This window comes from Patagioenas fasciata, chromosome 1 (genome assembly GCF_037038585.1).
Source record: "Patagioenas fasciata isolate bPatFas1 chromosome 1, bPatFas1.hap1, whole genome shotgun sequence".
Taxonomy (NCBI): Eukaryota; Metazoa; Chordata; class Aves; order Columbiformes; family Columbidae; genus Patagioenas; species Patagioenas fasciata.
The window spans coordinates 175,115,589-175,141,062 of NC_092520.1; the positions used below are offsets into that span (position 1 = coordinate 175,115,589).

General features: G+C 40.0%; 1 protein-coding gene across 1 annotated transcript; it reads left to right on the plus strand.

Annotated features, from left to right (window-relative positions):
- Positions 1-883: 883 nt before the first annotated feature.
- On the plus strand, positions 884-19,774 carry SLC25A17 (solute carrier family 25 member 17). The gene is given in 9 exon segments (XM_065842036.2): positions 884-1,054; positions 6,371-6,431; positions 7,483-7,549; positions 9,344-9,495; positions 11,942-12,058; positions 12,732-12,877; positions 14,458-14,553; positions 18,683-18,765; positions 19,174-19,774. Coding segments are annotated over 9 exon segments (1,020 nt in total). The 5' UTR covers positions 884-904; the 3' UTR covers positions 19,322-19,774.
- Positions 19,775-25,474: the final 5,700 nt, after the last annotated feature.

A 25,474-nucleotide genomic window follows, 5' to 3' on the forward strand; every position in this document is an offset into this window, starting at 1 on the left:
TTAATAATTTTCCTCAACTGACATCCAAACCTGTATTCAACTCACTTCTGGAGTGCTAAAACCCTGTTTCTCACCGGTTTAATGAAAGTTGTTTTGGACCCTGTTGTCCCTTAAACTAACCTTGGGGTGCCTCCATGACATCATCTATACATCATTTAAATACCTCCAGGGATGGTGACTCCACCACTTCCCTGGGCAGCCTGTTCCAATCTGACAACCCTTTCTGGGAAGAAAATTTTTCCTAATGTCCAATCTAAACCTCCCCTGGAGCAACTTGAGGCCATTTCCTCTCATCCTATCCCTTGCTACTTGGGAGAAGAGACCAACACCCTCCATGCTACAACCTCCTTTCAGGTAGTTGTAGACACAATAAGGTCTCCCCTCAACCTCCTTTTCTCCAGGCTAAACAGACCCAGTTCTCTCAGCTGCTCCTCATCAGACTTGTTCTCCAGACCCCTCACCAGCTTCATTGCCCTCCTCTGCACTCTCTCCAGCACCTCAATATCCTTCTTGTAGTGAGGGGCCCAAAACCGAACAGAGTATTTGAGGTGCGGTCTCACCAGCGCCAAGTACAGGGAGACAAGTGCTGCCCCGGTCCTGCTGGCCACACTATTTCTGATACCAGTCAGGATGCTGTAGGCCTTTTTGGCCACCTGGGCACACTGCTGGGCTCATGTTCAGCCGGCTGTGTCGATCAACACCCCCAGGTCCTTTCCCACCTGGCAGCTCTCACGGAGCGCTCCAGCCCCGAACCGCAGTTCGGCCGCTCCCCCTCAGCGTGGCCCCGAGCACCACGCCCCACCCGCCGCTTGAGACGCTGCAGCGCGCATGCGCCGGACCCGCCGGAGGGCGGGGCTGTGGCGGGGGGCGGGGCGAGTCGGCACGTGACAGGAGGGCGGGAGCCATGGCGCGAGCCGGGGCGGCGGTTGGCCGCGCGGATCTCGGCGGTGCCGCGGAGCAGCCGTGCCGACCGGCGGCGGAGCCCGCGAAAGCCGCCGCCATGGCTTCCATCGCCTCCTACGAGAGCCTGGTGCACGCCGTGTCCGGGGCTGTGGTGAGCGAGCGGGTCGGGCGCTCGCACCGTGGGGCCGTTGCGGGCGGCGCCGGGTGGGGGGAAGGAGGGGTCTGCTTGGCGTCGGCCGTTGGCAGTGACGGGGCGGAGGGGTCTGGCGGGGGCGCGTGCCCCGGTGAGCGGGCGGGCGGAGCAGCCGTGTCAGCCTGGTGGGGGCCGCTGAGAAGGTCGCGGACCGACTTGAGCCTTTGTTCGACTGAGGGGCCGTGCCTGAGGGGGCGGCTGCGGTGGGGGGCGGAGGCGGGGAGCCCAGGGCAGTGCGGCCTGACAGGCCCGCGGGGCTGCGACGTGACTCGTGAGCGGTCGTGCCCAAGCCCTTCATGGTCCCAAGAAGAGGGTTTGGGATGAGGACCCCATGGCTGAAACATTCAGTGTCAGGCTGGATGGGGCTCTGAGCAAGCTGATCTACTTGAAGATGTCCCTGCTCATTGCAATGGGTTGGACTGGATGACCTTTCAAGGTCCCTTCCAGCCCAAACTGTTCTGTGATTGTATGGCTCCCTGACACCGAGTCTCAGCTCCGCCACCCATCCTGTGCAAGCATGCTTGCAAAGCCCTAGTTTTGCTCTTTGCTGGTTTTGGATGTGGGATTTCATGAGTCTTGAGGCTGGCTCTCCTCCTGAGGAGCTGGAGCTTTCTCTGAGCCCAATCGCTACTGCAGGTGTGCTCCCTTAGAAAGTGAGCCCATCAGCATCTGAAGTCGTGCATCAAATTAACTATGAACATGTAAGCCTCCCAGAAGTTAGAGAGTCAACACTTCACCTGTGAAAATTAAGATTTGTACTAAGCATCTGCATTCTGTGATTGTCTCATGAATACTTGGAACTTAGGAAGCATGGGGCAAGGCATAGGTGTTGATCAAAACATCAAGCAAGCAGGGTGCACCTAGGGAGAGTTTTTATAGGTTATTGAATTAAATTTTTCCTATGACGCTGGTAAATAAAAAAGTAGTGTTAAGTGTCTCTAGATTTCATAGTGTGCACAGCCATTGAAACAATGAGTGCTAGCTCTGTAAATAGCAGATCAGTCTTGTACTTCCAACAGATTAAGAATTTCAGCACATGTTGGACCAGATGTATTGATGGATTTCAAGCAAGCAGATGTAGCTTTACTCCTGGGTTGCTCCAGGTTGACAAGAACACCTAAATATGTATTTTAGCAGTTGCTGATGTACTGTTCTGGCAAAACTTCCTGTTCTAAGATGAGTCCTTAAAATAACTCGCAATGTCTTGTAGAGTATGAAAGTCACTAAATGTTACTGAACAATAAAGAGTGATTCTAAATTGGCTTCCCATAGAAATTAAAAAAAAAAAAAAGACTTGAAATGTTGTGTTGCCTTTATCACAAACATAGGATTATTGTCAGTTCTTCAAAGTGTCTCAAGTCTGCTTGTTTTAGCTTCAAAGGCAACAAGGATTTTGTTCCCATTTTCAAAAAGTGGAACTTTCTCAGATGTTGTCATAGAAATACTACTCACTCTCCTTTTGCTGAGGTACAGAAGTTGGTAATACTGTCTAGCCCTCACTGGCAGCTTCTCACTCTCGGATACAGATCACTATAATCTGGCTATGCTCTTGAACAAAGCTTGTGATCTGAACCAAATTTATAATCTAGCCATAAACTTAATACACATGATAAAATTGTATCTGAAGTCTGCTAGTGGTGTTAACTAAGTCAGTAGAAGTTCCCTATTGTATTTGAAGATGCTTATATCTGTTGCAGTGATGTTGTTGTGAAGGAAGGCAACTTTTTTGAGTCATTGGACTTGTGTACCCTTGTAACTTCCACTTGCTTTCTCCAATATTCATACACAATTTAAAACTCTGGAGCAAGAATTTTTTGGAAAATGAGGTGGCACTTCCCCCCCCCCCCCCCCCACCTTATGCTGCAAATCTTGTTGTTTGGTTTTGGTTTTTGTTTGTGGGTGTTGGGGTTTTGTTTTGTTTTTGTTATAGTAAAGATGTGCTCATCAATTCTGAGATTTCTGTTTGCTGCTATAATATATAAATTTTGGCAAAATCTTTGACATGGGTACTAACTGTTCTGATATTGTTTCACCATTTGTTTAAATTATTATAAAGCACACTGGTGTGCAGATGTGATGTCAGAATTTGAAAAAAAGAAAAAACAACCCACAGAACTGTGCTGAGGTTGTGAGTCAGAAGAACATGTCTGATCGCAACATGGTAATTTTTAGTTCTGTTCTACTATGGTGAAAGGTCATGTATTTTCTAGACTACCTAGTCACACTTGAGACAAATGAGTAGTTTTCTGAGCAACTGAAAAATAAGTACTTGATTTCCTGTTAACTTTAATTGAATTATATCTGTATTCTTTAACTGTATGTATAGCTTTCAAGTAACCTGTCTGTTTTGAAAGCTGTAGGAATGTGAATTTTATAGGAGTACCATGGCAGCAGGTAAGCTGCTTTGTTTGACTCCAAAAGTTGGCTGACAAGGTTGCTGTTTTTTTTTTTTTTAATTATTTTAAAATTTTTATTATTATTTTTTAGAAAACCAAACTTCAGGCTGTGGTGCTGCACGCCTCTTCTTGGGAGTGGTCACCTCAGGCCGTTTGTTCTGGCCACTTACTGCCGCCTTTGGCTACTGTACAGTTCTTTACTTGGTGCTATGACTGAAGTAGTAACCCAGTGGAAAAAGTTTTTCTTTCAGCCAGTTTAGTTTCCTTGTCTGCATCATTGTGTAGGTGCCCAAAAAGTTATGCCACCAGAACGGAGGAGACAGGGATGCAAATACTGTTGACCAAGAACTGGTATTGTTCAAGCCAGATCTACCTGTCCTGGTGGTTATTCAGCAAAGGTATGACTTGACTTGGCAAACTGCCAGGATTCTGCACTGACAGGGAGGTGGTGGGACAACAGACAGTAAAACCTCACCCTTCCAACAGTACAGGGTCATACATTTCAGTTTGTGTTCCTGCAATCAGTAATAGGGGTTACTTTCGCTGCTGATCTCAAGTGTGATTCAGTAAGGAGTCTGAGCCCATCTTGAGAATTCTGTTGCTGGGGGAAGGACTGGTCCTGCTCATCTGTCTCATTTCCCTTCCAGCCATGAGATCCTGTCTCTTCCATGTGATGCTTCTGGCAGTCTCCTCACCATGTAGTGGAGTTGATCCATTTATAAACCTGTCAGGAAAATAATTCTGCTTTTTTTGAGTTTATTTTCCTCTATTTAGCAAAAGGAGGGGAGAGGGTACAAATTATCTTTTATTGGCAGTAATCTGTTAGATGGGCTGAGCTATCTTGTGACATTCTGTTGAGCTGTAGCTTCATGTATGTTTCAAGACAGTTTTAAGCAGCCTGTAAGGCTCAGTGCATGGGAATGGTTCGAAGATGCACCAGGGAGGGTTAGTCGGGGCATTAAGAATGTTGATCACCCAAGAAGGTGATCAAACGTTGGAACAGACTTCCTAGAGAGGTGGTTGTTGTCCAAGCGTGTCAGTGTCTAAGAGCCATTTGGGTAATGCCTTTAGTAATATGCATTAACTTTTGGTCAGCCCTGTAGTGGTCAGACAGTTGAACCAGATGATCATAGTAAATCCAACTTAAATATTCTGTTTTGTATCTGGTATCCATCCAGTTGTCCTGTGTGCCACTTCCCTGTTTCCCAATTTCTGTTTTCTGATTTTGAGTTAAAATGTTTGTGTTGCTGTATGGTGGATTGTGTTGAGAGTTGGATTCAGGATAAATCTCGCTTTGGGAGGATGGAAGCAAGATAAATTGAGATGGAAAAGCTGGAACTTGTGATGACTGTGCAGTCTTGTGGCTGTTCAGCACATAGATTTGTGTGTGTAACTGTTTTGAGGTTGCTGTAATGCAGCTCATTGGGACGTGTATTTTGGCTCCTTCTGGCGCTTTTTTGTGCTGGCATTAGCCTTATATCTGAAATTTATTTTTTTAAATTTTCAGTCGCATGGGTTTTTTAATCCTATTTGCTGTTCAGCTGCTTGCGCAATAGGTAATGAGGATAAGCAGACATAGGACAAGTACGTGGGAGAGCAGAACCAACCGTTTTGGCTAGAGCTCAAAATAAATGTGTTACAATAACCAGGTAGTTATGACCAAGTGTTTCCTTTCATCTCCTACCTGGTGTTATGAAAACTGGAGAAACCTAGAGTCTTGCTAAGACTTCAACCAAGCATTGTCTTAGTGAGGCGTCACCACATGAAAAATAATCTTCTGTTGCTGGTTGTAGAGAGAGGTCCAAGCAACCTGCTGAGGAACTGGAGTGTTTGCAGAGGCAAAGCTCACCTAAATAGGTGTCATAACATAGCACTAGAGAAGTTCAAGTCAGACTGTGCAGTGTGCTTTAAACACAGTGCTTGTGTGACTTGCCACATCCTAGACCTTCCCACCATTAAAACAGTTTGCATGGCTACTAACAGAAGACTGCCACAGCTTTAGCAGACACTTAATGCGTTTGATACTACTGTAGTGTGTTAACAGATTTACACCAACCCAGGGTCTTCTTCAGTTAGGTATCTTTTCCAAAAGCTGTGTAATATTAATGTTAAGAGTACTGAAGAATGAAGAAGCTGAATAGTGGTTGAAAGGGAATGATGGCCAGTATGGAAGATAAAGGCATTTGCAAATAAATAGTGGCTGTTGACTTTTCTGTTTAGAGGCTTTAATGCTTGTATTGCACAGGCAGTGAAGAGAGCTTGGGATTCACAAGAACTGAATCTTGCTACATCTAGGTCATGATTTAATTCATTGTATGTAATTCATGCCACAGGGGGTGTCTTGGTAGGTAGGTATCTTTACTGCCTAAATTGGAATTAAGTACAATGCTAGATTAAGTGCTGAAAAACTTGTACTGTCAGGTTTTTTCACAAACTAAAGTTTGGGATTTTTTTCTGAAGTCAAAACAATGTTATTGTAACACAAGGGTTGCTTGTGTCAAAGTTGTCTGTCTTTTTTTAAAAAGCAAAAATGAAAACAAAACAAGTTTGGTACTGAGACTAATATGAAGTAGAGAAAGTGAAATAGGTTTGTCTTCTGATGCCCACTTTATCAGCTCTCACACTTTAAAACTTTATCTGTGAGCAAAAAGCTTCTAATGGTTTTCATTTCAGCTTGATCTAATAAAAGAGGAAAAGACCTCGCTTGTAAGCATGGGACCAAAAAAGGCTTCAAATGGACACTATTATATATGGAATTTATCCCATTTTTATAACTCACTGAGTAGACTGGTTTGGGGGTAGAAGGGCTGCAGTGAGTCTGGCAGTCATCTATACAAGCAACTGATACACTATATAGCCAGTTTATTTTGTTTTTCAGGGCAGTATGACTGCAATGACTGTATTTTTTCCTTTGGATACAGCTAGGCTTAGACTTCAGGGTAAGTGTCAAACTCTAGTTTCTTTATACAACGGTGTTTCTGTTCATCTCTGCTTGGGTGGTTGCAGGGGGACCTATCTTGCATGAACAGGAATCTTACTTGCGTAACACTAACACTATTTAAGCACTAACACCACTTCTCCAGATGAAGGTAATTCTCCCTTTTGAAAGTACTGGGCAACCTTTTAATTACCTGTAAAAGGTTGTGTGATGTGTGGCCAGACATGGATTTAAAACGGTTATCTAAGACCAAAAATAAAAATAAAGATGTGAGATTACACAGTATTACATTTGTATGTTGTTGCTTTGGCTGCTGAGAACAGGGGCAGTGTCATGATAATCTAGTCTAGAATTATTCCTTAGAATGGGTTAAAGGGAAAAGTCATGGTGAGAACTGGGAGTAGGAATGTCCAATATTTAAAAAAATGCAGGTTATTCTAATACTCCGTCTCCCGATCAAAAGTCTCAAAATCACCAGGCATTTTAGTACAGTGACTAAAGTGTTTTTAGGAACTAGAGGGAGATCATCAGACAGGTTGTCAGAAATATGTGGTTGAGAAATTAGCACCGTATCACTGTTGAGCAGCTTTTGAAGCTGGGCAAGACAGTGTTTTGCTAAGGCTTTGCTGTTTGCAGATTAACTGTAAGAGATTGTTCTGCTAGTGGTGCTGGATCTGGAGTCCAAGATGCAATTCTGAAGGCAGTTAGGCAGGCCCTGCTCGAGTCTCTTACCTGAGGTGAACCTAAGCTCAGTTCATGGCACAATTATCGGGTTAGGAATTGGTAACTACAGATACTGTGATGCCCAACAGAACATGCTAGTCTGGGGAAAAATTTAAAAAAAAAAAAAAAAAAGAGGAGGTAGCCTTACCTAACAAATGACAATAAGGAAATGCTTTCTGGAATTGCTACAGAGGCAGGGAATGTCTGTCCTTTATGAGGAAGAACAAACATGCTCTTCTGGGGTATGTTCAGAATAGGTAGGATAAAGAGTTGAAAAATGAGTGCTAAAACTCAGAATAATCTAAAACTTTGATTCCTTTGTTTTCCAGTTGATGAGAAGCGGAAGTCTAAGACAACACCGGCAGTCCTATTGGAAATAATCAAAGAAGAAGGCCTGTGAGTAGATACTAATTTTCCTCTTGTCTTCATGTAGGCAAGATCTACAACTAATTTGAATTTGCTGTTAAAGTGAAATAGTTATCCCATGTGGACAGATTTTTACTTTGAATTAAAATGTCTTCATAGAAGTGTGATATGATTTACACAATCCTATGTGTTCATTTTGAGCTAATCCAAATAAACTTTCTTATGCAATCAAGCTGTTCAGTCATGTAACTGTGCCTCCACTAGGGAGTAGCTGTGTGTCTTCAGGAAATGCAAGTTTGTACACAAATGTACCTTCATGTACCTGATAAACCAGCTTTGTCTGCCTGGATTCTTGGGTGTGTCCATTTCTCATAACCAAGATGAAACTCTTGGGAAGCTGGGACAGTTTCAACAGGAGAATTGAGACATGTTTCCCAGTTGGGTTTTTTCTTCCTCCTAAGGATGTGGAAGTAAACAACAAGTAACTCTTTATGCTGATGAGATTGAAGCTCTGTCTACAAGCAGTCAAATTTCAGCAATGCTGTGCTTCATTTGCCACACAGTCTGAGCTGAGCTGGCTTGGTAAAACAGTTGTATGCGTGTCCTTGTTACAAGTATTTTCCTAAGTGAATCTGTGGAACTCTTCTGTAGACTGGAGCTTCCAGGACATTAAAGCTGACAAAAGTTTAGCTTGGCTAATAATGTTTTGCCACCTTTGAACTTGAGCAGTTGACAGTTGTATGCAAGAGTACTTCTCAGGCAGTTGGTGATCTCTTTTGTTCATATTCTAGCGTTACATTTGTCACATGAGGGTGGCAAGTAAATGTCATTTAAAAAAAAAAACTAAAAAAGAAAAATTAAGAGGTTAACTGAAATTAAAAGACTGAAAAAGTGTCAACCTACTTTTTCTGTGAAACAAACAAAAAAATCAGTAATTCAGTTTTTCATCTGTGATTACTTTAGTTAAATTTAAATAAGTAATGTCATTTTTCTCACCCAACTGATTTGCTGTAGACTTTACTGCAATGCATTTATTAGAAATTGCTTGCACCTGTGTATCTCATATCTCTTTGGAAAACTCTCCTTAGTGAAGAATATTGACTTCAGTAACTGGTCTTCCATCTTTAAATACTACGCAAGAACGCAAGAATCCAGACTTTTTTTTTTTTCTTCCTTGCTCTAGTTTTTTTGTTGTTTGTTTGTTTGTTGTTGTTTTGGTTTTTGTTTATCTGGTTTGTGTTTTTTTTTTTTTTTTTTTTAATTGAAGGATTAGTTGTCTTAATTTTTTTTCCAGCTATGTTAAGCATTGCTTTGTTTCCTTGGAGATGTGAGAATCTACTGGGGTGTTATTTTGTTGTATTGAACTGACAAGTCAATTTATCAATGGAGAGGCAAATTCTCCTCATGCCTTGGTATGTTTTAGTATATGGTTTGAATTGACTGTATCAGTCTATATGCTAACATACATACTTCAAAGATCTGTTAATCTGCTGGATGTTTGTAGCTCATTGCTGGCTGTTGGTAGAAAGCAAATACTTTTGAAGTCAGTGAGCCCCAAGCTTCTCACTGTAAGTGTATTCTGCCTTCACAGCTCCTTTAGTGGAATTATCCCTGATTATTATAAATTATAAGTGCCTAATTTTTTTATAGTACAGTCAGGAGTTTAGTATGATTTGTTACCATTAATGATAAAGACATATTTAGTTAACATTGTATGTAGTTCACAGTATTGTATCTCTGGGACCCTCCACCAGCATGTGAAATCAGACAGATCTTAGGAACAGTTTGCTTGATCCCTTACCATGACTTTTTCCTCTCCATTAGGTTGGCACCGTATTGAGGATGGTTCCCTGTTATCTCCAGCCTTTGCTGTTCCAATTTTGTTTATTTTTATACATTTAATAGTCTTAAAGCTCTCTGGGTCAAAGGTCAGCATTCAACCACTGGAAAAGACCTGGTTCTTGGGGTTGTTGCAGGTAATACTTAGAAGTCTCAATTTCATCAAAAATGTATTTTTAGTTTATTTTATCTAATGTTTTTCTTTGTGAAGACCACCGGAGATCACACCAAGTGCTTATGTCTCTCACTGTGTGCAGACCTGCTGTGTTGCACAGCTTTGGTTGGTTGCTCTTCTGTGTCCTCCTTCACCTCATAAGTAGGTGCATTAACTGTTCCTGTTGTGAATTCTGGCCCACAGCACAGTGCTGTAGCAGTCTAGTGTTTTATTTGGCTGTTGTCCTGTTTACCATGGCATCATCATTTTTTGAATGTTGAAGACAAGTGACAGGGAGAGGTGATACTTTTTTCAGAGGGAAAGATATATGTCAATTCTGAAATATTTTGTTAGGACAAGTAAGAGCTTTTAGTGTAAGGATTTGAGTGCCAGTTTTCAGACTTCTTTACGGGTCGTGATCTGGAAGTAACAGTAAGTCCCTATATGTGTGCAAGTACAGTGGGAACTTTATATTCTTTTTCATCCCTTGCTCTCATATGGGTGCTACAGTGGCTTCTTTGAAGAAATAATGACATTAGTGGCTTTTCTAGGAAATGCTAGGTGAAAAATGATTCCTATGTGCAAGTTTTGGCCTGTACTCTTTCTGCAGGAACAATTGCTCATGCAACCATGCTGAAACAAACTGATATTAAAAAAAAATAATAATCACACACAAAAAAGGCTTTTGATTACTGGGGGTGTGGTGGTTGTTTACTTTTTGCTAGTTTCTTGTACTTTCATTGTGAATTTCTTTCCTCATTTTCCAGTGACTGAATACTTGGGGGAAAATGAGGAAAGAAATTCTTAACTCAGCTTTTTCACTGAGGGAAGCTTTATTATAATTAGATTCTGAAGTAAAGGCTATGGGAATTAGGGTGATAGCTTGTTAGTTAAATGACTTCTTCAGTGTCTGTGGTTTCTGTCCTTATTATGGAATAATACCTGGCGTAAATTGAAAAAGTCCACTTGATGTGTTTACTAATTTTCCCTACCCATCTCTCATTTCTACTACTGGTAGCAAATACAGGTTGGAAAAATATATTTTTAAAAAATTGCCTTCCCACTCTGGAGAAGTTTTATCTCCTTTAACTGAGTCTGGGTGAGAAATTACAAGTATGTTGTGTTCTAACCTGTTTCTCCATAATGTAATCACCGTGATTTTGGTTAAGAGACTTTAGTGTATCTTACTTTATCTAGTGCTTGATTTTGCTTAAAACTTTTTTCAAGCTGAATATAGTCGTTATGAAGGATACTGAAATATTATGTTTATATTCTGCTTTTCTGAACCCTCTTGAAGGAGAAGAATAAGAACAAACAGGCACAATGTACGTAGTAAAGCTTCAGCTTTTTCAGATTTGCTGTTCTTGATAGTGACATACTGTGTCCAGCTCAATAAAAAGGAATAATTCAGTCTGTCAGCCCGACAAAGCAAACCAGTGTAGAAACAATTGGTAATTCCTGTGATGCAGAAATATTAATAAGAAAGATCAGAAGCTTGTTTTTATATAGTTACTTCAAAGTAACTTCCTTGGCCCTTAACAGGAGAGACCTGTACTAGGTGATTGCAGAAGTAATGCAACTTTTAATCCTTCTCCCTGTTATTTTAAAACTGTACTTTGCAATACCTCCTTTTTTGTAGCCTTATGTGTGTTTGTCTATGTCTTTTCCCCCATTCTACTTCCTGATATGCAACTTTCAGACTTTACTTTTGGAATTTGTTATTGTGTGTAATTTCCCAACGCTTCTAAGCCTTATTTAAAATATTTGCAGAATCCTGTGTTTCCCTTTTAAGTGTATTTACTGAATCTAGAAACCAGATATTCTCATTCTTTTGGCAGTGTAGGAGCTCTCTTCTGGTAATGAAGCTGCATGCATTTATCTGTTTTGATCTCTCCTCATAAAATAATCCTTCTAACTTTATCACTGTTTCTGAAAGTACAAAGGCAGCAAGTCATGGTGCGAACTAGGGCATGAAAAGTAGACTATCTTGTGCTCCAGTGTGGTGTACTACGCAGCAAAGCAGCAATTTCATTTAAGATTCCTTCAAACATGTTCATATTTGAATGTGTTTTGGTGTTTGGAGGGGGGAGGGTTGTTTGGTTGTTTTTGTGGTGTGGGTTGTTTGGTGGTTTTTTTGTTGTTGTTGTTGTGTGTTTTGTTGGTGTGGGTTTTTTTGGTTTTTTTGTGTTTGGTTTGGTGTTTTTGTTTTGGGAAAGAGAAGCAGAAATCTCTTCCCAATGGCATAAAATTGGCTGCTCTGTTTGGGGGATACTGAAGTAGTTTACTACAAATTACCAGTTTACTTTTGCCATGTGCTGTTTCTTCTTCCCAGTAGTTTCAGTAGTGTGTGAATTGGGGCTAAGGGGAATAAGAAACTATTGAAGTCTTCTGGTTCTGACTGACTTTCTTTGTGGTGTGTTTTGCACTAGGTGTAGTGAATGTCCTTTTGACCACTCCTCTTTGGGTTGTGAACACACGTCTGAAGCTGCAGGGAGCAAAATTTAGAAATGAAGACATTGTACCAACCAATTATAAAGGCATAATAGGTAAGCACCTGTTATTGTTTTCAACCAAAGAGAAGTTCATTAAAATAAATATATCGAGGGCTCTGAAGTTTGAGGACTTTTCACATAAACAATTACACACTGGAACATCTGTGCTTTGCTGTCACTTTGCAGTCATTGGGTTTTACAGGAAACTGGACTTGGCCATTTCTGATGGTAATTAAGAGTTTGTAGTGTGCCTACCTGTAAGTAAAACACCCTTTGCAAAGGCAAGTATCTTGTCATATAAACTCTGGAGTAGTAGTGAGACCGGTGAGGTGGTAGCTGGGAGTCTGAGTCTGGACAGAGAATCTGCAAATTGAACTTCACTCACCTTAATCTCTTAATCGGCCACGTGTTCAGGTTGTCTTCCTTTTAAAAATAAATAATAAATATTGTTGTTCTGTAAATGGTTTAGAAGACCTTAATGTTGATGCTGAGTTTGTACCAAAAAAGTGGCTGTGTAGATGACATTAATGGTAGTGTGAGCAAAAACCTCTTTTGTCACTATTTTCCGGTAAATTCCCGATTAGAATGGAAGAAAAGTAACATAGAAAACTGCAGTGGATTTTTTACACCTGGAATATTAGGCTTTAAGGGTAATTTTTCTCATCTTCTACACTCAGAACTTTGTACTCAAAATTTTAAGGAATTTTTTTTCTACCTTTCCCCTCAGATGCCTTTCATCAGATAATACGAGATGAAGGAGTCTTAGCTTTATGGAATGGGACTTTCCCCTCCTTGCTGCTCGTCTTCAATCCTGCCATACAGTTCATGTTTTATGAAGGCTTTAAACGGAAGCTTTTGAAAAAGCAGCTGCAAGTGAGTATGTTTTGAGGCCAGGTGATGGGACATTCTCTGTTGTAATACAGGTTCTTTGACATGTGTTACTTGAGCAAATTCAGAAATGTAGGTTTTGTTTTGGTTCTTGTACTTTTAGAGGCTTTTTTTGAGTTAGTGTGTCTTCTAAAAAAGATCCATGATTGTGAAGTGAGATGTGACTCTTTCATGTCCCCAGGGAAGATATTCCTGTGATTAATTCCTCTTCCTATAAAAATCAAACTGCATCTCTTGTCCACATTTGTGTGGAGCTGTTCACAGGTCTTCATTTAAAGAAGAGATTTCAATTCTAATTTATCTGTTTTATAAGTATGTACGTACAAACTGTTTTGAAGTTGCCTCTTAACCCTTTCTTCAGTTCAGAAAGTATATTGAGACTTTCAAGTATCACAGATTTGTTCTGGACGTTGTCATTTTAATAACACTTTTTTTTCTTGATATTCTTCAATATCCTTTTTCCAAGGATCAACGCTAGAATTGAACACAGTTTTGCAATGGAACCTACCCAGTTCTCTAGATAGACATAGAATCATTTTTCTGTCCCTGCTTTATAGTCCCCTTCTTTATTCTTTTTCTTTTTTCTCTATATCAGATAGAGCATGTCACCTGAACTCAGGATCCTAGCAAATTGAAAAACATTTGTGTTATATTTTAGTATGTCATAACAGACTATATGTTTAAGCTGCAGTGCTTTGCTGTTAATTTGTGACTTTAGAATGCATTTGGCTGGATCTATCCACTTACGTTATGGATAATACATTTTTTGACTGACGAGCTGAGCTTGCCTCTGCATTGTTAGTTGCCTGTTGGCTAATTGCTATAGTGATTTAAAATAAACACAGAAATAAATCAGTTCTACCTTAAATTAGGGCATGTTTTGTCCATGATCAGTGGAGAGGTAAAATACTTTTTTCTCTTAGCAATGGTCTTTGTGTAGACACTTTTGTTTTGGACAACACAGCAACGTATTTGGTGTATCATGGAACATTATAGTCTTTTTTGATGGGCTTCCAGCAGGTGTTCTTAACTAATAGGAGTTGAGATTTTTAGCCAATGTAATCAAGACTAAAATTCTGACTGATAGTGTAGTGATTATGTCTTGGGATTAGAGAGTGATGTTCAAGGAGTCTTTCATTGTCACTTCTTCACAAGTGCTGTGTGACTTGTTAGTTTAAAAAGTTGCAAAAACTGAAACGGTCATGCATTGATGGTATGTTCAAGTGCCACTTCCCTTATCTTTTGTCTGCTCTTGGTGCTTTACTTTGGTCTAGCTGTATAGCTTTATCTCCACTATGTTTTAGTAACCAAGTTATAGTAAGCAAGTGAGAAATGCAAAAGTTGGTGAACAAGCAGACGTTACAATTAAACCTTAGTTCTGGGAAAGTTTTTTGAGCTATAACTAACTCCTTAAAATTAGAAGACCAGAGACTTAATGAAATCTTTATGCAAAAGATACTTAGGCAACCTGGTAGCGAGTAACAGTACGGAATCACCAAACACATATGAGTAATTGGCTGGTTTGGTACTATGCAGAAGTAATATGTTCTTTATCTGTTGAACAGCTGACATCCTTGGATGCTTTTGTCATTGGTGCAGTAGCCAAAGCAGTTGCCACCACCCTCACGTATCCTCTGCAGACAGTGCAGTCGATTCTGCGGGTAAGTAATAATTTAATTTCTGGGGAACTGCTTCTGACTTATTCTGTGTAATGCAAGCCCTGTTCATATGGCTTGTTTTTCTTCGTGTTAATGGACTTGCCATTTTGAGAGCTCCTTTTGCACAGTGCGGGTCACTGCTAAGGATGCCTCTCTTCTTTGATCCAGTACTGACAGATTCTGATAGAACTTGGTATTACTGGTGCACATATGTTTCAAGTAGCTGGTAGGATTGACAACATAATGCATTAGCACAGTGTCTCACAAAAGCTGATGAACAATACTGCTTTAAGGCACTACAAAAATGTAGATTTACTTCTTTGAACATAAATAGATGATGTGTCAAGTGGGAAGTTGAAACAAACTGGATTTAGACGCTTTACTTTTCAGATGACCTAGGGTAACCCAAAAAAAGGTCTGTTCATAGGTTTTGTTCTATTCAGATGATGGCCTGACCTTGTCAGTAGCCAGAATGTGATTCATTGGGGAAGCTGAGCTCCCTCATAAATAATATATTTAACCACTTGCCTGGCCTTGTACACTAATTGTAGAGGTAATAGAAACACTTCAGTTTATTCTCACTTGCAATTTGTCTGTATGCTGGGTAGTGCTGCTGCCTTCAGCATGTACCAATATTGTTGTAATATTGCAACAAGACAAGGTTAGGGTCGGGGAAGAGACCTTGCCACATAAGCAAGCATATTGTAGTGTAATTTCTGTGCTCTTTAATTTGTTTTTTAAAGTTGTTTCTTGATGGCTTTTATAACAGTTAAATATTAATAAATGTTTCCACATGAACTAAAAGTCTATTTTCCAAAGTAAGGAGAAGTCGTAGCTTGCATGTATGGTAAAGCCATTAGAAATGTTCTAAAGCTTCTGTAAATTTAGAGAATTAGTTGAGCTATTGAACATGAGCCTTCCGCACTAAGGATATTGCTTTTCAGACTTGTCTGTTAGGGCATTTTTCTAGTTAATTTTTCATCTGGAAAAAGTGATTTTTGTGTGATTTTGTAATTATTTTACTTTTTCTTCTCTCTAATTAGAGTGGGCTAAATGTATCTTGATTTTTGATAGTTTGTAAAAACATCGTTTCAATGGTATACTTCAAACTATCAGGACTTGAAAATATTTACTGTGTGGTTGCTACTACCCTGAGAAGACACTAGGTAAAACAACTGTGCCTGCACAGCTTTCTGCTTCACCCTGATGATGCACAAAATGGCATCTATACTGTAGATGTGTCAGCCACATTGTAGTTTTCTTAGCAGTCATCTTTTCTGAAGTTTTCATAACTTCTGATGATCAGCTGAGCTACTGCTTTTATCCTGTTTTAACAGCCTGGATGTGTCTCAGTTAAACTTAGTAACACAGACTTTTATTACTGGTGTGACTGATACAGAAAAACATTTAGGCAAATTGAGCTTTGTTTGGATAAGCTGCAACATCAGTCTGGTTTTAATTTGTGATGTGTTTTCTGTGGGTATGAAGGAAAACTGGAAGGAAAGATGGAGTGCTCGATTTTAGCTTTGGCATTGCACAGCAGCACCGTTTTCATGGGGCTACATCAATAGAACACCTTCAACCCTCACTCCACTTCATGGCTGCTATAGAAATAGTTATGATCTTGTGACTATTACTTCATGTTTCGTCTGTCTCCTTTTGGCTTTTTGAACAAATTTTTTCTGTCTCTTGGTGACAGTGTCATTCTTTGTTTAAAAAAAAAAAAAAAAAGGCAGCTCTGGTAAGTTGTGCTGCCAACTGGATGTACTAACCAGCTGCTGCTGCTCTGCTGAAATCAGCTAGTTCACTGCTGACTGGCCTGGGCAGGGATGAGCTGCCTCTCTGGAGCACAGCTGACCAGCAGTGTCCTGGTGGTGGTGGGATTCTTCTGACGGTGGCCCACTGCAAAATAAAGTGGCTTATATGCATGTTACTTCTCCATGCTGCTCCATCTTCTCCCTGTGATGATGGGGAGTACAATGGCTGTATCTAGTTCTGCAGTTACCAGGGGTGACTTCTTTCTCTTTGCTCTATGAAAGAAGTAATAGCTAGAAACCCTGAACACTTCTGGTGAGAACAGCAGAAACATGCATCTGTGATACCTGTGCTGTCCAGTTGAAACTTGTACTACTTCGTAATGTGTTTTCTAACCTAAAGCTAGCATTTTTATATTTGAGGAGGTTTTTGTCACTGACACTGTGATGTTAAAAAAAGTTATAAATAAAGGTTTAGTATTTTCAGAAATAACATTCTGCATGAGGTATACTTTGTATAGTTGTAGTTTTTGCAAACAATTTTAGCAGATTTACACGCAAGCTAACATAAGCTTGATATAATTAATAAAACTTACACATCATAAAGTTCTATCATCGAAGTAGAAGTTTGAGATTTTTTTCAACCTTAAACCCTTAGAAACTTAGTGTTGTTTTAGAGTTATTGGTGTTCTTTGTGATTAAGTCTCTATACCTTTTTTTCAACTTCTTGGCAAAGTGCTCCTGTTGCCTCCATACAATTAACAGATATCCTGTGTAACTGACAGTGGTAAGCAGCTTCCAGCCTTGCCATTTGGTATGTCTATCTCCTTTTCAGTCTTTAGAAATGCATGGTACTGGTGTTACTCATTAAGCAGTGAAACTGCTTCTTTAGCCTGTATGGCAGTAAACAGTGAGTAAATTGAATTTGCCTCTGAAGAAATAGTAGTACTGTTAATGTTCTTAGTGATCCTGGGTGGAAAAGTTCACTTTAAAACTCAAGCCTCTTTAAGTGTATAGAATGTTGTCCCTTTGGGAAATCTTCTGCAGTAATCGGTGAAGTATTGATGTCCTAGGGAGAAATTATTTTTTTCCCCTGGTGAAACTTGATTTGCAGTGCAAGAATAGTCTGATAGTAGTGAAGAGAGGAGAAGGAAGCACGTAATCCTAGTGTAGTTTAGAAACATTATGAGTAATCTGGGTGGAGACTGACACAGTAACTTGGAAACTAATTAGCAGTTTTTTGGGGGTACATCAGAGTCTTTGACAGTAATCCTTAACATTGATTTATCAGTATTAGATGAGTTAGTTGCTGATGAGAAGATTGTGGATTGTGAGCACATTTTTGCCTAATAAAGACAGATTTCCAAAAGCATCCTGTTGCTGCTGCTTCCATCTGAGTTCTTAAGACACACAGCCAAGGGACATTTTCTTATGATTTCTGAACTGCCTAAATGTGCTTGCATACTTTACCTACTGTCAGTGGTAATTTTGTACACCTAAGAAGCAACAGTTGCCTGAGCAAGTTGTGGGAGAAACTAATCTACAGACAGTTGCTCAAGTTCACCTTTCTTAGAACAGATGCATAACACAGGATTCAAAAGCTGTTAGGATTTGTTGTCATAAATACCAGTTTGGCAACCCTTGTATATTAGTAATTCATAGTTACAGCTTGCTGTCAGTACTATTGAGCTATATCAGATAAGAGTATCAATGAATGCTTGAAAAAGAGCTGCTGAAATTGCTAGTTTAACTCTGAGACATCTGATTACAGCAGCAGCTATCGTGCCTACTGAAAACCATGTCAAGGATAAGCAAGCACAGTGAGTAAAAGAGAAATATAATTTAGGCTAGATAGGGGAATCAAACAATTTTGGATTCTTCCTCAGAATTTCACATGTAAATGTTTTGCTCCAAGACCCTTGCTGGGCAGATAAATTTTAATTTCAGCTATGTAATTTCCATGTAATAATTGTTTGGAGATGTAGGAGGCTTTGAGTCTTTGAATCTCTGTTGAATTAAAGCTGAGCAAACCAGAAGGAACTTGCTTTGAATGTCGTATCTCTCCTAAGACTGTGCAAATTATGCTTTTGAGATCTTGAAAACTGTTTTCTCCGGAATAATTGAAAGAGACCAAATATGGGCAAGTGTAACACTGTCTTAGAATCCATCTTAAAACCAGAACAAATTATTGTAGCACACAGTGTTTTAATGCTTGCTGTATAAAGTACTTTGGCCTCAGTTCTTCACTGTTGGCCAGTATAAACTGGAAAGTCTTAAAAGAGGTTTAAGATAGGCTCTCCAGATTGAACACGTGTGTTGAGTTCTCTGCATAGCACCGTGGGGAAATAGTACAACAAAATGCTCTTTCTGTTTTTCAGTTTGGACGCCACAGGTTGAACCCAGAGAACCGAACACTAGGCAGTCTTAGAAATGTCCTTTACCTTCTTCAACAGAGAGTGAGGTGAGCTTTCTGTGTTTTTTCTAACATGATACAGAAGAGTTGAACATTACTAATATCTTGAAAATATTGTCAAATCTGAGTTTTGTTTCTTTTGAAACTTGCCAATTGAGCCAACCTGGTTTTTTTAATATATTGCAAAGTAAGTACACAAACCCAAATTCTTCTAGATATCTGTACAGTAAGTGGTATCAAAGATATCTGTGGATACCAATTCATTCACCTCTTATCTTGAAAAGAAGCAAGTTTCTGGCACAAAAAACTTTCTGTAGAATTTTGTCTTTAAAATATTAAACATAGCTTGCACTCAAGAGGTCGATAATTAATTTCATGTTCTTACAGTTGTCATTAACTTGTGATATTCTTCTTTGTAGGTTATTCATACTTGTTTTCTTGTGTTTTGTTTTGTAGGCGTTTTGGATTAATGGGACTCTACAAAGGCCTTGAAGCAAAGCTTCTGCAGACAGTCCTTACTGCTGCTCTTATGTTCCTTGTGTATGAGAAACTGACTGCTGCGACCTTCACTGTCATGGGGTTAAAGCACTCACGCAAACTTTGAAAAAGGAACCTATGCCAAAGATTATGGGGTCTAGAAAACACAATCCATTTCTGAGATCAGACTGGGGATCAAAGGGTCCTCACTTTCTCTATTTCTTCTTAGCCACTTCTGTCTCCATTATTTGGAGAAATTTGAAATACACTTTATATGACCTGTAGCCCTGAATTCAGGGGTAGCCCATTCACTACTCTTCTGTGGACTCACGGTGGTGCGAAACAAAACAGAGACCTTATTTAAGCACTTGACATGAAATTTTAACTCCTATATGATTTAGCTGGCATTCTTGGCAAGAATCATCTCTTACTATGCTTTCTTGTTTTCCCTTAAATCATCCTCAACTATTTTTCTATGTTTTCCTTCTGTTGGCAGCTGGTGGGGCTGGTTTCATGTTATTTCCTTGACCTGTGTTTGTCACTTCATATTTGGTTAATTAAAATAATTCATAAAGAACAAGATTTTGGACATCATTTTCTTTTAATTTCAAGTATACTTGCGGTGCTGAATGATGGGATTCTGTCCCAAATATCTGGTGATGAGATTTCTGAACGGCTAGAATGTGTGCTTCCAGCGAGTAGGCATGCTGACTTCTTGAATCCACCTGGTTTGAGTTTTGAAGATTTTGAATGCAGATACTGGCTAGGTAGGAGGAACATAACCTTTTGCTTTTTCAAGCCAAGTACCTTAAGCTGCTTCAAGAAAAGGGGATTGCTACACAGAAATATGTGACATTCGGTAATCTGGTTCCTTGTGAGAGTATGTGAATTCAAGCCTTGTTCTCATGCAGGCAGGGAGCACTACGATATGCCTCAGAAGTGTTCTGCACTCTTGAAAATGAGCTTTAATTGTTTTTCCACTGATCTTCCCAGACACTTTCCTAACCATAAAGGTTGTAACTGCTGTCCCAGCTAATGTAAGCGTATATGTTTTTTGCATAGTGTTGTTCAAATAGTCCTAGGCCATAAAAATCCAAGTAAGTCCTGCTGTGTTTATCATCAAGTTTGCAGTACAACTGTTCTGAATAACAGTTTTATGTTTGAAGTGTTGAGAAATACTACAGTAGTTTAGCACCAAGAATGTATGAGAGAAGAATTAAATGCTGCAGGAAATACATTACTGAATTGCTAAATGGCACCCTCTTTTTGTTTGTTTCAATTGAGTCAATTCTAAGTACAGAATTAGAATGCCATTCTGCAGATAATGCTGTCTTTTGAACAAGAATAAAGACCTTTACACTGACTGCATCTTTTAAGAGTATTTGGGGTATCTATATACAAGAAAAATGCTCTGTGTTTGTTGCTTGATGCTTTTCAGTTTTACATAGGACAAAAAGAATGAAAAAGCTCAATAAGCTGTAATTATGCTTTGATAGATGACATGAAATTTAATTAAAGACTCAGAGCTCACCAGAGGAAAAGAAACAATCATGATTCTGAGGATTTCAGTGAAAATATCCTATTGACTGAAATGAGCTAACCCATGGAAAGATAGTCTGATGTCGTCTTGGTGTTTTTAATAAGAAACTTGGAATGAGCAATATGGCTCTTGCTAAGATGTCTGTTTGAAACGCCTCCTGTCAGAGTCGTTGTGGGAAGCTGAGAGGCACTTGGCCTTATGCAAATGAAAAGTGGCTCTCATGTCGCTTTGGCTGAAATCTGTGCAGCTGCTAGAAGCTCTGGTTCAGTGTGCCTTTGATTTTTATGGTCTGTGGCACGAAGGGGCAATTCTTTGAAATACAGAAAGATTTTTCTGGTTGCTTTACCTATAGAAAGAAAGTAAATGCTTGTTTGCTATCTAGCTGAAAAATACTTGCCTACCAGCCAGTGGTTTGAAAGAAATTAGAATGTTCTGCAAAAAATCCGAATACAGAACAAGCACACAGAGAGCAGTGCTGGCCTTGGCCATGTCTTTGTTGCTGTAGAGTCTGGAATCGACATTTTGCGCTAAACTCTCTACTGGGCTCTGCTGACCAGTTGTTATAATTAAACAGTTTCATAAAGGGATGAAAGCAAAAAGACTTGAAACCGTGAGCATCTTCAGTCTCCTTTTAGTGATAGACATATGGTATTGAAGACTTTTTTTTTTTGCTCCTGCATTCTGCAGTATTGATCTAGACATTAAACTGAATTCACTGAAAGGTTACTTAACCTGACGTGACTGAGCCAAACTAGAGATGGTTGAGGAATTGTTCAGCTTTTTGTTCAGTCAGCGAGCAAGGGTTCACCTTACAGGTGGTACCTCCGCCTAAGCTTTCTCAGGCGTAGTCTGAACAGATGATATTTCAGTTGGAATTGCTAAAATGATTACAGGCTTCAAAGGTGTATGTGAGTATCTTTGAGATCAAAAAAAATCATAACTTATCAAAGCAATCTATGAAATAGAGTATTTCTGATCTTGGTACTAAAGTTCTAAGCCACCCATGGTAGGTAAATGCTGTGCAGACATAAAACCAAAATACAATAATATTACTCTCTCTTAAGATACATTTTGTAAATTATTATTTCCTTACGTCTCCCTCACAAGCAAATGTATAGCTTCAGGAGGTGGTGTAAAGACACAGTTCAACTAATCTGAGTCTAGTTAGGTCATTTCACTGAAAAATAGTTAGAGAACTAATGACACATTTCCATGACAAACAGCACAAAACATAAAAGCTGCCTTGTAGACAAAAGTGATGGCCAGTTGACATGGTTTTGGCATTTGAAGCTGGAGACAGACTTGGAGACTGAGTCTGGGGTCCTGTGGCACCAGAAGCTCTAAGCACAAGAGTTTGTGACGAAAAGCTCCACTCTGGGGTTGCTGCTGCCAGTGCTCAGCATTTCCACCGTGTGGCCAGCACGTAATTGCATGTTCCAGCCAAAAACTTGTGTCAATTCACTTCTAGAGAACCCAACAGAAAATATTTTCATCTTGACGTGAAAAACAGGCCTCTCTATTTTTTTCTTTTCAATGTTCTCTTTTTGAGGGAAGGAAGAAGGGAGAGATTATTATGAAGGATGGCAGGAGAGAGGATTGTCTGTCTTAGCCAAGTTCCATCATGGATAATTCTGTCTTTGGCTCAATTTAGGAGATTTAAATTTAATCCTGTTCCGTTCTTTCTCTTGCCTGCCGCACACTTTGACTGAAGCCAGGAGACCCCTAAAGCACCTTAGAGATTGTGAAGCAAGTGGCTCCTTGGGTATCTGCGATATTTGGGATGAATTCTATTTGTATTCTAGACCATGCTTATCATTACGTAGATTTTTTTTGCCTGTATAAACAATAATAGGACAGTATTTAACACATTTTGGCTTCTTTTTATGTTATTCACTAAGACTCAGGTTAGAGGTTGAGAGCTGATAGGGTGTAACGTATATACTGTTTGTCGTAAATAATATTGTTGAATGGCTGAATGCTGCTAAATAACAGTATCTGTTGCAGAACTAGTTGTACTTGGCTGGAAGAAAGTCATTCCAGTGTATTCTTTGCCTCTTCAGACTGCACTGAAGAAAATTTTTAAAACCTGAAAGCTGGCACATACCCTGTATGGGAGGAAGAATGAGATTTATCTCTAGTCTGTCCAAGAGGAATAGAGTGTGCTGCACTGCAAAGCTGCTCGGACAGATTAATCCTTCCATTACGCATCTTGTTACTCATCTCCTTAGGAAAGAAGAGGGGAGTGCTGACCCTGCTCTTTGCTGGCCTTGTGTAGTAAAGGCAGGCAAACACAATTCATTTGAATGAAAATGGGTAAACCTTTAATACAGGGGTCTGTTGAAAAAATGCAATTATTGCCATAAATATTTTTGCATCACTTGTGAAAAACATTTGCCAACTGATGTGTGTGGGGCAGGAGCTCTTTAGGAGGCCAGCAGCACTTAGGCCTGTGGTTGGGTTTTATGTCTTTTTTTTATTTTTATTTTTTTTTCCTTTCTTTTTAACAATATGATTTAAAGCACAGCATTCGATGGGGAGGCAGGCTATCTATACCAGTTGTGTTCTTGTAATTGTGTGACCACCTAATCTAAAAGGCTGAATTCTGTGTCTGCAAAGGCTGCTTCACGTGGTGGGGAGACGATGCTTGCAAAAACCTCTCGATTTCAGGACAGGATCTGACAGTGTAACCTACAGACACCACATCAAAGCAAGTTTCCATGCTGTGGAGAGGGCTCAGGTCCATCTCTTGCACACATAAAGCTGCACACAACCATATGATCTGCACGGGGCTGCTCATGCAGACCCACTGTAAGACTCGGTGTGTAACTTCACCAAGGTGTAACATGGAAATATAATCTACTTAATAATATTTAGAGATTACAGATTTTGGTGGTCTTAGATAAAACGGTAAGGTTAGTTTCAGGATTTGATAAACAGTGGGAAAACAGCTCATTTTGAACTGATGCTACAACCATGCAAGAAGTTGCCTGGTACAGAATTAGTTTCACTTCTCTATTCTTCCTTTGGTTTGTGTTTGAAAGAAACAGACTCCAGAACCTTCTTGAAAATAGTAATTTAAAATAGATATATCCACCTTTCTATTTGGCTAACAGTTTTCTCTGCTGTTCATAGCAACATAGTGAATCTGTCAAAACAGCTGGAAGGACAGCAGGGCAACTTTAAGGTAAGGGACAGAAGCTACGTCCTCCGCAGTTGAGGTGGTACTAGTGCAGTCGTAACAGCTGGAGGAGAGGGAAGAGCTGTAATGTGGTAATGTTTCAAATTAGAAAACTTGGCAAGAGCATCCCCGTAGCTAGCAGGGATGGGGATGTAGAAGTGTCAGCAGGGGCACAAACGGTCTGTGAGAGGTTCCCAAATGCACATCCCCTGCACGGTAACAGATCCTGATGTAGCGCTTGTGTGATGAGCCCGGCTCATGGGGGTGCTATCGCAGCACTAATGAACTGCGCGTTTCACATCATCCCCTCAGCCGTATCACCAGCGACAGTCTTCAGTTTTTCAATCACTGGCTGAAAAATTGGATCTATATTCTTTTCGAGCTGAAATTTCTTGCAGAACATACCACTTAGTGCTTTTAATTTGCGGTGATATTCGTCGTGATTTTTTTCAAAGCAGCTGAAGGAAGTGGAAGGTGTGTCCAGATTCCTGGAATTTTCACTGGAATTTTGGTTGCCCAAATTGCATTAAGGCATTTAGGAGCTTCCCCAACCATGTCAATAAACTGGCTTGTAACTGAGTCAGAAATTACTTAAAAAGCACACGGTTACTTGTCATGTTGGGAACAGCACCTTAGAGGAGCAAATTTTAACAACAGGGAAATCCTCTTCACAATGTTGTAACTTTAATGCCAAACACCAGCTGGACACACGTACGCTGTGCTCGGGGCCTGTTACACAGTAGTAGCCTGGGATCAAACCCTGCCAGCCTCGGCGTGGTGGGATCAGCCCTGATTTATCCATAAGAAAATGCATTTTTCTGACTTCACCCAGTGCTCAGCTCACACTGGGGGAATTGCAATCGTTAGCGCTTGTTACCCAGCTGTTGTCACAGCGCACGTTGCTCTTATTCTTAGCAACGGCTAATCTCTTCTGTACGCTTACATCCAGATATGGAAGATGCATTTCTTGGGGTTTTTTTGGCCCTGATACGATTTATTTGGAATTAGAGACAAATGCCAACCAGGCCTTGGCAAGCTTTGCTGCGGCTTCCTTAATGAAAATTGTCTCTTTACAATTCTTGGCTTGGCCTTTCTGATCTTAATTTGTGATGTGCAGAAGATTTCAGCGTGTCTGGGTGGGTTAGAGACGTGATAGAGCCCTGCTAAATGTTCCATTTTCTCAGCTGAGTGACGGCACATCGAGGCCCAGTGTTGCTGTTTTGAACAACAAAAAAAAATCTCCTCTGTCATGTTGTTCTTAGGAAGTTTGTTGCTCTTTTAATGTCCTTGAGGAGCTGCGGTGACTCGCTGATGTGAAGGTTTTATGGAGCGCTGCCTTTCATGAATGCTGATGTGAGAAAACTAATTTGAAGGATTTTTCTCATAATCTTTCCCTGTGCACGTGTCCATGCAGTCCTGAGCCTTGGAGTCACCCGTTGCATACAAAATAAATGTCTTCCTTTATTCTGAATTATTTCTCCTAGGCTTGCCTTGTGGCTCTGAATCAAAAAATACTTTGACACCAGTTTTATGGTTTTGAGATTCCCGAGATTACAGCAGGC